The sequence below is a fragment of the Convolutriloba macropyga genome, chromosome 15 (assembly GCF_964194025.1).
Source record: "Convolutriloba macropyga chromosome 15, txConMacr16.3, whole genome shotgun sequence".
In the NCBI taxonomy this organism is placed as follows: Eukaryota; Metazoa; Xenacoelomorpha; order Acoela; family Convolutidae; genus Convolutriloba; species Convolutriloba macropyga.
The window spans coordinates 44,001,876-44,017,760 of NC_134482.1; the positions used below are offsets into that span (position 1 = coordinate 44,001,876).

The following is a 15,885-nucleotide window of genomic DNA, read 5'->3' on the forward strand; positions in this document are numbered from 1 at the left end:
GCAGTGAACAAATTTTCTGAATATGTTCTTATTCAGTACTGATATGAACGTTAGGTACAGGTAGTCTTATCGGGTGCATGTGTTACGATATCAACGGTGTTTTCGGACTTTTTTTATCGCGAAATTTTTAAGAAATTTAGACCCAGACTTGAAACGGAAACTATAGGTGTAGATTAAAAGTCAAAAGTGCCTCTAATTGCCACGATACGTGCGAATGTGAGAATATGGCATTACGTGAGAATTTAGAGCTGCCTCAGAGTTCTAACTCATAACAACTCTTTGTATAAACTTTCGGCCACAGTCTTCGTTTTACGTGTTTATGAGTCGACAAAAACTTCCCTCTTTAAATTGATTGCAATCCGAACATTCCTAAAAACATTGATTTCATTCGATGTAATAGGTACTAAAAAATCGTGAGCCACTCTTCAGGACTTCAGGAGCCACTCGTCAGGAGCCAATCGTGAGCCACTCTTCAGGACTCTTCAAAAAATCGTCAGCCACTCTCCAAAGTTTAAAGACAATCATTTTCCTTCACTTGCATTAAATTCCGCAATTCGTTATACAAAAAGACCTAATTGAAAAGTTGGCTTCGCACAAAAAATTCAATCAGAAAACCAAGGCCCTTAACAACATATATAGAAATTTTATGTTTTTGTTTTTTTGACTAAATTTAACAACAATTTTGACTAAAAACTTAAGGCAACTTAATCTAATTTTATTTCAAATTAAGCTAAAGTTTTGTAAAAAAAAATCAAGCAATTCGGGAAACTGGTGGTCTTTTCAGGGATGTTGTAGGAAAACAATCAGCTTCTTTTTTTCAATGCCTACATTTAGAATAAATTTCTTAATGAAAGCGTAATTGAGAAAAAAGTTGAGACAAAAATACAGCAAAATCAAAGCTATTTTCTTGAATTCCAAAACATTTCTCACTGTTTTTCAAAGATTTTGTTATCAGGTGTTCAGTTCTTTTTAAATGATTGTTATAGTACCGAGAAACAGGAGAATATCACGTCAGATTTCTCTTTCGAAGTTAAATTGTTAAAGAAGATTTCTGAAAAGTAAAAAAAAACTAATAAAAAAAATTGAATAGTTTTCATCAGTTGCATGAAATAGATCGGCAGGCAGAGTCAACCGAAGAGTAACCAACATTGACCTTTTCCAGTTTACTTAGTTTTTTCCGCTTTACTGAGATTTGCAAAAGTAACGACAAAACTTTTGATAATTTATTTCAAACATGTTTTCACATTTTAAATCACTGCAGAAGTTCTTTTCATATTTGCGTCGCTCATTAACTCAACAAGCAATGTCACTTGTTGTACGTAGATAAATTTACTCAGCTGTTATTGAGTTCCCATTTCAATAGAAATGCTGACTGCATGCAGTCTATATTGAATAAAAAATGGTCGAAAATTTTAATGGATGTGAGGTTTTTAAATTCTCCGTTGTACCATTTATACTCGTTTAACTTAACTGCTCCGGAACAACCGCTTATTCAAAAAAGACTTGTACAAGTTTTGAAAATTCTTTATTGTTGTGTTTTGTCTCTATTTTCCTAGAGTCAAATAGGTAATACAAGGTTTTTCCCAGGAAACAAATTTCACGGTCATATTTTTAAACATTACACATTTTTTTTCACTGCTGATGAACAAACAGTGTTTCCTAAATCCGCTCTCTAAAAGACTTATTGAGATTTTTCATGCCGCTTCTATTACGTAGCAGCTTAGTAGCTTGTACAAAGCTAACAAAACTTACTGATAATTTATACCACATAAATTAAGGTAATGTTTTTGTTTTGGAATTTAAGGTTACTGAGGCTTTTTTTCCTTTATCAACTCAATTTTGTTCCTGTTGTTTTTTTTTCAATTTGTAACTAAATGCGCAACTTTTTGGCATGCTTTTGTGTGTTATTTTGTGTGTGTGTGTGTGTGTGCTTGTGTAATTGAAAATTTCAACAATTTTCACAACAATCCATCTTAATTGTGTGTAAGTTACCTATTTTAAAATAAACCTTATTACCGACTTGCAATTCAGATTTCTACAGCGTGAAGAAAGGATTCGATTTTTATTAACTGAATCTCAAACTCAAGCTAATCTCATAGTGGATTTGTTTGCATTTATTTGAAAATTACTAAAAATTTACTTGTTTTTCAAAAGGTGAATCTCCACTTGTTTCAAAAAGTCAAAATGAAATTAAGTTTTTTGCCCTGATTTAGAGAGCCCATGTTTTATTGTATTTTTTCAATATCATTTGATGTGTGGCTCAAAATGGTGCAAGATTTGATCCGTGTCCTAAATGTATTTCTGATTAATCGACAACAGAGGAGCTAAAACAATACCTTTCATTAGACATTTTCCCCATAGTGAAACCTCATTGGCTTTATTGATTGAAAACCATCACTTTTCATATAGTCAGCCAATAGACGGAATTGTGATCTATTTTTTTCTCTTATTAAATTAGAGGACTGTCATGTTTCTCAAACTCTCAAACAGAGTGATTTTTTACCGTCTTTCACCGGGTTCTTACATAAATACCTAAACTAATTTTTCTAAAAGCTATTTACGACTTTTCCAATCGTGCCTCTTAGGTTGTTGGTTTTACCAGCAACAATTTTTTTGAGGATCTAACTGGCGAAAAAATTATAGTTTGAGAAACCGTAAATTCGTTGACAATATAAGGTAAATAGTCGGAATAATTGAAATTGATTTTTTCAGTTTCTACTATTGTGCATTTACGAAACAGTGTATCAGGATTGCGAAAAAATTTCAAAACAGAACTGTTTCAAAAACCACACATGACATTAAATTTTTGCTTCCCCGATAATTGTCGTGTTTGTTTTTATTTGTCTATTTAAAACAAAAAAAACCACAGTTTTATTGTAAAAATTTTCGTTTTCCCAGCAATTTTAGACCAAAGTGTATTTTTTTGGAGAAAAATTGGAGGCTTAATAATCAGTTAACTGAGAACTGGAAGTCGTCGAGAACTAGAATTTGACTACAGAGTGTTTAAACATTTTTAAAACCTGATGAAGCATAAAGAAACCCTCAATAAGCCAGGAAAAAACTGAAACTTAAATGGTTGAAGCTTGGTAAAAACACATTTGAAGGAAGTTTTGTTTGATAATATGTTTAAGTTATGAAGAGACGATTAAACTTTCTTCTTGTATCGAGGTTTACTCAGGCATTCTTTCCTCTGAAAACTCAAAAATTTTCCAATTCATTTGTTTTTGTCAATTTTTAGCATAGTAAGATAAAATTTGTGTACTAGTTTTTTAAAAGCAAGTATAACCAGTCCCACAATTTGGTTTTTGGTTACCTTCATACCATAGAAGTTTTAAAATTAGTTTTATTCGACATTTTTCTCACTGCATTGTGGAACTAGATTGGCTTTATTGATAACAAAACAATCAATATTAGAAAAATTAACTATTAGTCGGAATTGTGAATTGTGTGTCTTGTTCTCTCTGATTTTTTTAGATGAATTTTATGCTTCTCAGTTTCTCAAACAGATTGATATACTTTACCTGCTTTCGCCGGTTTTTCATATAACTGTCTATAACTGTTTTTTTTCTGCTGGCTATTTACGACCCTCTTTGTCCTAATTATTCGTGATAATAAAAAGCAAAATTGTTGATAATAAAAAGCAAGGAAAGGGAAGTTTTTAAAACTTGATGGTTTCGCAGGTTTCTTATTCTCTGGCAGCTCAAATATTTTTCCTGTTAGTTTGTTCAATTTTTAGCTGAAAAACCTAACTTTTGTGTACATGTGTGTATATGTAATTTTGTGTGTGTGTGTTGTGTGTGTGTGTGTGTGTGTGTGTGTGTGTGTGTGTGTGTGTGTGTGTGTGTGTTATCTAATTAGACAAATTAAATTTTTAAAGGGAAATGTAAAATGTAAAATTTTATCAGAATAATCAATTTGTGTTAATCGCGGCAATTTTCCTATTTTGCTATAATTCAAGCTGTCGACTCACAATTCACATCGTTCCAGCGTGGTGAAGGGAGTTAATATTTTCTATCTGAATCTCAAATTTAAGACCTCAACTAGGTACTTTCATAGGTGGTTTTGTTTGCTTTATTTTTTAAAAATTTTTGCGATACGCCAATTGCTTCAAAAAGCCAAATTTTAGTTGCTTTTCTGCCCTAGGTTAGGGAGCCCATATCTACTCTTGTATTTTTTCCAGTACCATGTGATGTGTTATCCTCATCATGGTGCTAAGTTTAGCTGTTTTCTAAAGAGTTATTCGATTATTTAAACCAGAGGAGGTTTGAAAATGTTTTTAGTTGACATTTTTTATCAATTGCGCAACATCATATGTTTTATTCACAGAATCGCTCAATAATATTTGATAAACGAGCTCTTAAAATCAACTATTAGTCGGAATTTGGTTGATTGTTTTTTCTGATATAATTACTCTTTTGTTAGGTATTGTTCGCAATATCTCAAACAGAGTGATTTGTTTCACCTCCTTTTGCCCGTTTCTTATATCACTGCCTGAATAATCTTTTTACAAACTATTCACGACTTTCTTTTTTGTGATAATTTTTTTGGCTTTTTTACATTTTACCAGATGTGACTAAAGAAAAAAACTAGACAAAAAATGAGAAATTTTCGGCAATTTGTTTCGCTGATAATATAAGGCACTCAATATAAGGCAATGTAAATGCAACTAATTATTCTTCCCGTATTGAAGGTTACTAGGCCTTTTTTCCTCTAAAAGTCGAATATATTTTTCTTTTTTGTTTTTTCACTTTTTAGCTAATCATCAGCATGTTGATACCTTACGTTTCCAAACGCTATTGTGGGATCATTCTGAGGAACGCACAGAACAAACAATCATTTATATTATCATTAGAATGCATACAGGGGAGACAGATGGTTGGGGGGGGTAATAAGAAAAAAGTTCATTTCCTCGCTTACTTTACTTTCTACTTTGAACAATAATCGTTAAAGGGAAGAAAGTCGATGGACAGCTCTCATAGCCATGTTTTTTGGTGTCCTCCTCCTCATTCTTTCGTTTAAATGTGTCTTATATTTTTACATACATACATATATATATATATATATATATATATATATATATATATATATATTAAGTTTGTTTGCTAATTCTAACTATAAATGTGTTTTATATTTTTGTATATATATATATATATATATATATATATATATATATATATATATATATATATATATAAAATATTTGTTCCGACCCCTCTTGAGGGGGGAGGAACTATATACTCAAATGGTTTTTTTTGTTCAGTCAATTTTGGCCGATCGATATATTCATCGTAGATAGTTGAGACTGGTATCACCTGAAAGCTTGTCCACCGTAGAATATGGAATTAAAAAGATATTTTTGATTTTCGTTTTTGACAGGCAGATATATAGGTTTAAATTTTCGAGAAAATAGAGTGAATTCCGTTGATTTCATTCACCTTTTTTCGGAATTTTTGACCAAAATTTCGCCGATTTTGATAAAAATTTAATAAAATTTAATAAATTTTAATAATATAATTTTAATAATATAATTTATAATTTTAATAAATTTAAAATGCTGTTGATTTTACGTTTAAAGACAAAATATATTGTCGGCTATTTTCATTGAATTTTTTTTTTGTCACAAATTCCGGCTAAATATTTCACAAAATTCAGACTTTTTCATCAAAAACAGCACGAAATAAGTTTCTTTAGTCCACTCTGATTAAATTTGCAGGCAGTGCACGTCCAAACACCACTAACACAATCTTTGTAGACTGAAAAGAGGGCTAATTCCACTTCAACTTCTGTTGAGAGTGCTCTGAAAATAAAACTTTGCCGTTCTTTGCTATCTTTATTCGTTGATTATCAAAAACGCACCATCTATTTCTGATTTTTTAACTAACAAAAAATCTTTATCAATGAGAATCCAGAAATTAAATATTCCTAATTGACAATAAGCATTAGCAGGACTAGTTCTGTACCAATCTTGGACCGTTACAAACCAAATATAATTCGGATTGTCGTCAGTCGGTTTTTTATTTTAAAAATTCGATCTTTTTTATATTAATCAAATAACAGAACATTTCAAATCAAAGCTCACTAGTGATTGGTCCTATTGGCCTCCTAATTAACTCGCAGTTAATTTATCAAGTTGTTTGCTTGAAAGCTTATGGTCGTTTTGACTTTTAAAATATTTGATTTTCAAATAAAAAATGGCTTATTAAAATTTGCCTCAATTTTCTCTTAATTTGGTCAAAGAGCAATTTGGTCAGCATCTTAATTTGGTCAGCAATCAAAGAGTGCTCCTTCTTTCTGCTGAATACAAATTTAGTCTTGATTTCGGCTTTACGCCTTAAGTTATGGTGTTCTGGCTTTGATACTACTAGATTTCACAATTTTTTTTAATTTTTAGGTATTCGCCCATTTTTCATGTTTTATAGTTTTGTCAAATTATCATGTTATTGTCAGTTCATATATCGTATTTTTGCGTTTAAAATAACAAACAATTGATTATATTTAAATCCTTAAAGCTATAGATTGTGGTTCTTTACCGCTTCGACAATACTTTCTCGAAGAATTTAATTGAATTTTTTAATTTTGTCTTTAACTGTCGTTTTTGCTTTGTCTTTTTAGTCGTATTTAATTTCCTTTAAAATGACCCGGTTTGATTGGATTTTCCTGGAAGAGTAAATGAGCCGATGTTCTGATACTAGAAGATAGATAATGGCTTTCATGACTTTGAAAACAATTGTTTTCCAAAAAGAAAAAAAAACATTACAACTTCCCAATTTTGTTCCTTTTATTGTCTGTTTGTTACCTGGTCTCGTTAATTAAAAGTTAAAGATGACAAAATTTCTGTCAAGAGAATGCGTCAAAATGATTGGTGTCACAAAATCTAATGTTTTTAAAGAATTCGTTATGACTTTACTGGTGTTCGACACGGGTTTTTGACAAAATAAAGTAAATTAATTTTTGATTTTTGTCATGTTTGACATTCTTTTTGTTGACGTAAGACTTGTTCTGGATAATTGCAGGTCTCGAGGGCTTCTTTTGGAAGAATAAACGAACCTATTCAAATTTTTCATTTTTTAGTTAATGGATTTCATGTCTTTGGAAATAAAACTTTTTCGATAAAAACAAGTATTACATATTCTTGCTTTTTCTTTTTGGTCTAATTGTTACCTAGTTTCATTAATGAGAGGTCACATAATACATTTCAAGGGAAGGTGTCAAAAGAATTGGTGTCACAATATCCAATGTTTAAAAATTTTTCGAAAAAAACAAATATTACATAATTCTGCATTTTTTTAGTCTAAATTTTGCTTTTTTCAATAATGAGCGGCCACATAATACATTATTGGTGTTCGATGAAGTTGCAATCGAACATATTTTGGGGGCCAAAAGATGGCTTTTACGGCTTCCAAAGCATTTTCTGGCAAGTGTTATTTGATTTTTAGTTGTTTTCTATTTGTTGTTCTTTTTGTAACTGCATAAAAAATTGAATACCAAGAGTTCTTAATTCCCTTCTGATGAAGCATTGGTAAATGAAACCTATGGGATAATTTAGTTGATTCCTAATGGTTTTCATTATTTAGAAATTAATTGTCTTTTTAATAAAATTTAGCGAAATTTCTTACTTTAAAGTTTCTGTTCTTTTTTGTCTAATTGTTACCAAGCTTTATTATGAACTGGTGAATAACCATTTTTTCTGGTGTATTACAACTTATTTTGTATATTTTCAGTTTCATCTGACGCTATTTTGACTTTGTTATTAAGTTTTGTTTTTTAAAAACGGACAAAAATTTTTTTGATGTAATTAATGTTTGTTGTTGTTGTTTAGGTTTTGCCGTTCGTCTTCGCTCGCTTTCTTAATATTGGCATATCTCATCAATCTAATGCATCATTTTTACTCCACTGAGTTATTTGCTTTTGAGGCCATCTTTTCGTTCATACACCAGTTTTTTTTTTAAAATAGTTGAATTTTTTGTGTTTTTCCATCTGTTCCTCATTTGGTAGACAATTATGTCAAAAATTGGGATGAGCGTGGTCGAAACCTTATGTGCAATCGCACATTACCTAGTCGCCTCTGTATATATATATATATATATATATATATATATATATATAAATAAATATATATATATATATATATATATATATATATATATATATATATATATATATACATATATATATATGCGTGTGTGTGTGCGTGTGTGTGTTGAACTTTAAAAAGAATGTATAAGAGATTAGCAGAACGATAGATGTGAACCATAGTAAAATTAAGTTTGTTTGCTAATTCTAACTATAAAAAAATAGGCGGATGTTCTATTTACCACTGAATATATAAAGCTAAGAGTACACTCGTATAACCACCAATCATGCTCAAAAAGAATACTCCCCGCACCATCACGTGTGAACCGATTCAAACTTATTATTTACTCAATTACTATTATTCAATTGACTCAAAAGCACTGTACTGCAGCATTATATCAGTATATATACGCTCTCAATTACAACTCACCCATAAACAATAACATCTCATAGTGTCAACAACTGACTGACTCTTACTATCAGCGAAGCTCAAAGAATTCTAACACATATGAAGTGGAGTACCATTTTATTTTCTCTTCCCTTTTCCACATTACCATTTCTCTTTATCAGTCATTATTTCTTTTCTCCACAGATGGTTTTCCTCCCGTCAGTTTTTGTTCAGTCCTCTCGGTCATCTAAGTTCTAAGTGTGAGCATCTCCCTTGATTCTTTTAAATCAGAATACAGTTTTGTACCTCTGACACACGTGGGAGGGTGTATATCCCAGGTTAAGGTCCCAGACTCAAGGAAGTCACCTCTGATCAGTTCGACTTGGGTCGCACACAAGGGTAATCGTGCGAACCAAATTATAGGGTCGGGAAAGGGTTACGGTCTAGTATATTATATTTTTGTTTTTAATTTTTGTTTGAACTATTTTTTAATTTCATCGCATAATTTCTATTTCATTTTAGGTTAAGTGTGCTTTGATTTGAACAATCAGTCAAAATTACATCTGACAGCAAAACTGCTGATGCTATGGAATTTTACTTTGCTGAAAAAATTTACAGCTGGCTTCCACTCGAACAATGTTAAAAACCAAATAGCGCAATCTATTCAATTTTGAGATTCAGCCCACGCTTTGTCGTGCATTCAGCTGCATTTAAAATCTGGATTCCCAGGTTGAGGTCCAGACCCAAATTTTGGTCTGATCAGACTTTCCAGACCAAAATTATCTCTGAACAAACTTTCCAGACGGAAATTGACCCTGATCAGACTTTCCAGACCCAAGTTACCTCTGATCGGACTTTCCAGGCACAAAGGTCTCTGATCAGATTTCTCAGACTGAAGGTGTTCTGATCAGATCATCTTCAGACCATGGTCCAGACTCAAATTCAGATCATTGCCCAGACCTTAATCAGACTATGATCAGACTCAAGTGCGCTCGAAGAGATTATGATTAGACCCAGTTACGCTCGAAGCATTTATGGCCAGACCCAGTTGCGCTTGTAGCCATTAATGGTCAGACGGAAGCGCGCTCGAAACCAGTTCTGATCAGACTCAAGTGCGCTCGAAATTGTTTACTAGAGAAAGATTTTAATTATGAACAAAGCCCATAAATTTGCTATAATATATTCATTTCATAAAAACTGATGCTTGCTGTATTTATTTCAACTAAAGAAAAATTAATTATAAAAATTTTGATTCACGAAACGAAACCCAACTGTTGAGAACAAAGTTTATTTAGTGCACCGTTTCGTGTATATTTCTGACTCAATGCACGAGTTTAGACATATTTCCATAGAAAACCTCGTGGTCTCCAGCTGAGCAAAATTTCCTCTGAATGGGACCGGCCTTTGCTATCAGCTAGACTCCTTTTTTCTGATCACAGCTATCGGACTTTAGATGAGTCTCTATTGTTGTCTATTGTTGCCTCTTGGCACCGCCAAAATCTCTCAGCAAAAAAAAATAAAAAAATGAAAAAATTAAGGCGCTTGAAATGGTCCCTGATCAGACCCAATTGCGTTCAAAAACTTTTCTGATCAGATCCAAGTGCGCTCGAAGAGGTTATGATCAGACCCAATTGCGCTCGAAGTCACCTCTGATCAGACCCAATTGCGCTCGGAGTCGCCTCTGATCAGACCCAATTGCGCTCGAAGTCGCCTCTGATCAGACCCAATTGCGCTCGAAGAGGTTATGATCAGACCCAATTGCGCTCGAAGTCACCTCTGATCAGACCCAAGTGCGCTTGAATCCGCCTATGGTCAGACTTGTCTGACCAAATTGACCTCTGATCAGACCATCTCCAGATCATGGTCCAGACTTTTCAGACCAAAATGACCTTTAATCAGACCATCTCCAGACCATCGACCAGAGTGTAGTGCGCTCGAACTTCCGTCCAGACCCTGTAATTTTGTTCTGGGAACACACGTGTGTGCGCTCGGCTGGGTCTGATCATAAACCAATTTGGTTCTGGACCTCAACCTGGGATATAATGGCGTGCTCAGTAATTGGGGGTGCATAATGTACTGGGGGGGGGGGACAAATGGAAAAAATCCAATGACAATTATGATAACCCAGTGAAATAAAACTTCGGATCTATTCTGTTCCCCCCAGTGTTTTTATGACACCCAGTGACAATTTATATGTTGTTATATAGCACGTTACTATGTAAGAAAATAGTACGTGCGCCTGGGGATCATAAAAGATTTATAATCACTAAGGTGGGGGGGGGGGGCTCAAAACCGAATAGATCCGAAAGTTCATATTTGAAACCAGACATAACACCGATTTCCTACGGTTGAGACCGAACATGCCGTCAAACTTTTACTTTTTGAAAACCCCAACATCCCACCGATACCGGAGGAGCAAACATACTATACGAATATCTTCAAAACCGTCTTCCTAAACCAACAATTTCTCTATTATTGGGGGGGGGGGGAGGGGTAAGAGCTGGGCTTTGTTCTGAATGTTGAGTTTGAATGAAATGTGTTATTGAATGTTGGCAAATGGAATGCTTTAAATTAGTCAAAAATCCCCCAATTCGTAATTTGAACTGTCATAAACTTGTGTTAATTTTGCTGTAGGGACTATGCTTATGCGAAGATTGCCAAGACAATCAAGTATCCAGTCATACCAATTCCTCAACCAGTATCATACCCAGTTGGACCAGACAAAGTCAAACCAGATCCAGTTACTATCCTCTACTTCCCATATGACAGTCTACGAAGGAAGACTAACTATACTCCAAAATGTAACCTGGATTTCGACTGTATCGTCACACATGACGGGTTCCCGGGCACAGATCGATGGAAGGAATTTTCGGCCCTAATGATTTCAGGGGGAAGTGCACCCCAGAGGACCCAAAATCTGGTCAAGAATGCAACTAGTAGAGACCCAAGACAGCTCTGGATCGCGAGAGGGATGGAGCCAACAGCATCCGGGAGGGACTTTATGAAAAACGAGCGATTCAAAGACTGGTTCAATTTCACCGCTACCCTTTCCCTCAAAGCCACTTTTCGTGAGTCTTATTTTAGTATAGTCGACAAAAGACATAAAAAGTTTAACAACATGTCAGAAATAGAACAAGCGTATAATTCTTTCGGAAAAGACAAAGATTTCTGCTGGATGGTGACTGCATGCTACACATTTAACAAAAGATTTGAAGATGCTACCGATATAATGAACAGATTGCCTGGAAATATTCACATGTGGGGGTATGCGATAGACAGAGGGTGTATGTCTAAACTAAACAGGTCACTCGTTGTCAATCACGGTTTCAGCAGGAGAAGCAAAGAAGCCGGGAGTGAAATTCCCAAGTGTAAGTTTTACTTTTCCTTCGAGAACTCCAACTGTACTGAATACATTACGGAAAAATTTTCCAACGCGTTGGCTAATTACGCAATTCCGATTGTGAACGGATGGAGAGACAGTTATGAACGAGCACTGCCTGGATCTTTTATTCACATATCCGATTTTGCTAATGCTGCTCAGTTAGCAGAATATTTATCAGGATTGTTGGCAAATAAAAAAGAGTTTTTCAAGTACCACGAATGGCGTCTGAAGTACGAAGTTTTACCAGAAGAGCGCGGAACACAAATGTATAATTTGTTGCATTGTCAAGTTTGTCAGAAAGTGTTTGAAACAAGAGAAGCTAACAAAGAATCGATGACCCGAATTGAGAGAATATCAAATATTAGTGATCATTTCCGATCAATTCAGAAATGTCGCCCACGCTAATATCTTCTTGCTCTTAATTCAAACAAACTTTTAAATAGTAATTTTGAGTCAAACATGTTTTTGTGTGTCCAGACCGAAGTGACCTCTGACCAGGCCATCTTTGAGCGAACATCTGCGCATCGTGCGCACGAATTACATGGCCTGAGAAAATTAATGATTAAAAAAACTGGCTAATGCTCTAGAACTTATCTGATCGAGGTTCTCTTCCGTCTGAGATTGTCTCATCAGAGGTCATTTGGTTCTGGAATGGAGAGATCAGAGATCAACTCATGAATACTTTAAACGCAGGAATTTCTGACCAGAAGCAATTTACAACACAATCGTCTGATAGTAGAAGAGAAACCATTATCATGAGCAGAGAAATATATTTTTAAAAATATCTTTTTTAAGAGTTGTGCTGGTTTCAAAAGAATTAATTCGCAGCAAAAAAAAAGAAATAAAAACCAAAATCGTACATTTTAGAATCCCAACATAGATTGTCTCCTAACGAAATAGTTAATAAATGCTCCTATCGTCAATAAACTCCAAACATAAATGATTAAATCAACGAGATATTTGAAAAAAAATACTCCTAATTAATGCTAAGGAGAAATTAAATAAAAAATGTCCGGATCAGAGGCAATTTCAAGCGCAAGCAAAACTTTCAGTGGACACAAACTTGGAGCGCAAAAAAAGACTGATCAAAAGTGAATTCGATCTGGGGTTGTTTGATCAGGGTTGATTTTGGTTTGAACCCACCTGGGATGAATCGTATATAAAATACTACGTTACGAGTGATTCATAATAACGGTCCCTGTAATTCGTAATAATCAAAGTAGCCCTAGTCGAGACCTGGAATTTATGAAAAGACCTATTATCTCCAGGTGGCGGGGGGGGGGGGGTAAATATTGAATTAAATTACACGGCAAAGTACCCTAGTTAAATTCGAGTCTAGTTCTTTCCATAAGTCCAACTTCTTTTGATATGGAAAAATGAGGCAAACTAAGAAGTTCCGACAACATCTGGGTTCGATCTCGTGACCTTCTCCAATCTTACCCAATGTTTAACCAATTGCGCTATATGTCCTTAACTTAGAAGGCAATTGAAAACAAGTCATTATAACGGTCGCGAGCGTAATTCCATCCCTATGTTCTATTGTCCAGCCAAATTCCAGAACACTTTTTTGTCCAGCCAAATTCCAGAACACCTCTATTGTCCAGCCAAAATCCAGGAAGCATGTTTTAGTTCCAGCCAAATTCTAGGACGGTTGTATTAGTTCCAGCCAAAGTTCAGGACATCACATTATGTCCAGACAAATTCTTTTCATACCCAATATCTGTCGAGGACAGTCTTTTCATACCTTAAATCTGACGAGGACGGTCTTTTAATATTTCTAGGCCTCGACTACCCAGGTTGAGGTCCAGACCGAAATGGCCTCTGATCAGACCATCCCAGACAAAAGTGACCTCTGATCAGACCGACCCAGACTGGTTTGTCCTCTGATCAGACTAGAGGGCGCACTAAGCTCCGTGTGCGCTTAGAGTGCGCTCGAAAATTTCTTCTGATCAGACTATTGTGCGCTAGAACGTCACCCCCTGATCGGACGAGTGTGCGCTCGAATCCGCCTCTGATCAGACTGAAGTGCGCTCGAAATTGCCTCTGATCAGACTGAAGTGCGCTCGAAGTCGCCTCTGATCACACTGAAGTGCGCTCGAAATTGCCTCTGATCGGACTGAAGTACGCTCGAAATTGCCTCTGATCAGACTAAAATGCGTTCAAAAGAGCCTGATCAGAGAAGTAATTTGAACATGAAAAAATCTCAAAATTGTTATAATATATTCATTTCATGAAAATTGATGTTTCCAGAAGTATATTTAACTAAGGAAAAACCTATAATAAAAGTATTGCTAATTAAAAGAAATACCAAGTGCCGGAAAAACAATTTTTTGAGTATGCCATTAATTCATGTTTTTGATTGAATAGATGAACTTAGACAGCTTTACATAATAATGTCTTGATCTACAGTTAATTCCAAGCTTTTCAAAAGGAGACCGGCAGTCGTTATCAGCTGGTCCTCTTGTTTCTGATCAACCCATTAGGCTCTCAATGGGTCTCTGATCAGAATGCGTGTGTATTGTTGACTCTTGGGAGAGACAACCTCAGTCAGCAAAACAAAAACAAAAAAAATGAAAAAAAAAAATTGCTGGAATCGGCCTCTGATCAGACCAGTGTGCGCACGAATCGGCCTTTGATCAGTTTAGCGTGCGCTCGAATTGACATCTGATCAGACAAGTTTGCGCTCAAAACTGCCTCTGGTCAGACCGTCCCAGACCGACGCGACCTCTGATCAGACAAGTTCCAGACCATTGTCCAGACAAAAGTGCGTTCGAAGTCTTCTCCAGACCATGTAATTCGAGCGCACCGAGAACATGTGTGCACTCAAAGAGGGTCTGATCAGAGGTCACTTCGATCTGGCCACCTCGACCTGGGTAGGGAGGACATATATCAATACTGATAATTATTCTAGATAACGCTGGATTCCCATTTATAATACTAAGTACCATTTGATAAGTAGTAATATTACTAGATTCATAATAATTTCATTTCTTATAATCACAAGGTCATATGAGGTATCAATAAAGGTAATCAGAAAAGAATGTGACGTGGCAACTACCAACCCTATCTTATAACAGGGATCGAGGAAACTGAATTTTTGGTTGCCTTCACGTGCCAAAACAAAAAAATAGCTTCCCAATGAATGTGTTACTGTAGGGAGCAGGCCGTCCTACATGCATTAGATTAATCAGGTATGGAGCAGTTTATATTTCTCAAGATAGAGTAAAACTGTTAACATGTTTTACGACTAAAAATGTTTAGCATACTTTTTCTCTCAATTTTATGAATGATTAAATGCTTCTATACATAAATTAGCAAAATTTTTTGATGTACATTTTGCAATCAACCTGTTGATTTTTTTTCTATTGATGGAGCCTATGTGCGATGAAAAAATATAGTCAATACATGGCCAAAACAAATTGTTTTTCGGGGTTACAAAGTACTGCTACCTTTATCAGCGAACATTATTTGACAAATCTTTAATTGACTTTTTGTGACGGAATCCTGACGCTCTCTGCTACCAAGATGACTAAATGTTGTTACAATGCTTTCTAAAAGTATTTTTCTTCTAGAAACAACTCGTTTTTTTTTCTCATAGATTCATGATGATCTCTGGAGTTATAGAAAACAGATATTGATGATGTTTCCTGTTGTGCTGCTGGTAATAACTTTATCCTGCTACCTTTACAGTACTGATTTCTCTGAGGAAATCCAGATGCTCTGCGAAACCAAAAGTGACTAGATGTTTTTCCTCTGGTTTCCAAATGTTCTTCTGTCTTCTGGGCACTACTAGGTTTTTTCTTATAGATTCTTGGTGAACTCTGAAACGAAAAAAAAGAGGTTCATCTGCTTTTTTTGCTTCTTCACAGACGTTGGCCTAATTTTCCAATATCACTTCAAAGGATGAATTCTTTGCAAATGAACAAAATGTTTAAAGAACCTGATTTTTTAGGGGCCAGAGTTTTTTTGCAACTGGCCATTGCGGTTTATCTACTCAACAATTTTGCTCCTATCAAAAACGTAATATGTTTTGCTGGACTAA

At 34.8% G+C, this 15,885-nt stretch overlaps 1 protein-coding gene across 2 annotated transcripts; it reads left to right on the plus strand.

Moving 5' to 3' along the window:
* The first annotated feature begins 8,447 nt into the window (after positions 1–8,447).
* Positions 8,448–12,352, plus strand: LOC142354267 (4-galactosyl-N-acetylglucosaminide 3-alpha-L-fucosyltransferase 9-like). 2 transcript variants are annotated; one of them, XR_012761075.1, is made up of 2 exons: positions 8,448–8,721; positions 11,096–11,183. XR_012761075.1 is itself a non-coding variant. In XM_075406526.1 (2 exons), the coding sequence occupies exons 1-2, from the start codon at positions 8,582–8,584 to the stop codon at positions 12,246–12,248; spliced, it is 1,158 nt and encodes a 385-aa protein (XP_075262641.1). In that variant the 5' UTR covers positions 8,448–8,581; the 3' UTR covers positions 12,249–12,352. The 2 variants fall into 2 exon arrangements, 1 of the variants encoding a protein (XP_075262641.1); XM_075406526.1 differs by having other exon boundaries at positions 8,448–8,586; positions 11,096–12,352.
* The last annotated feature ends 3,533 nt before the right edge of the window (positions 12,353–15,885 follow it).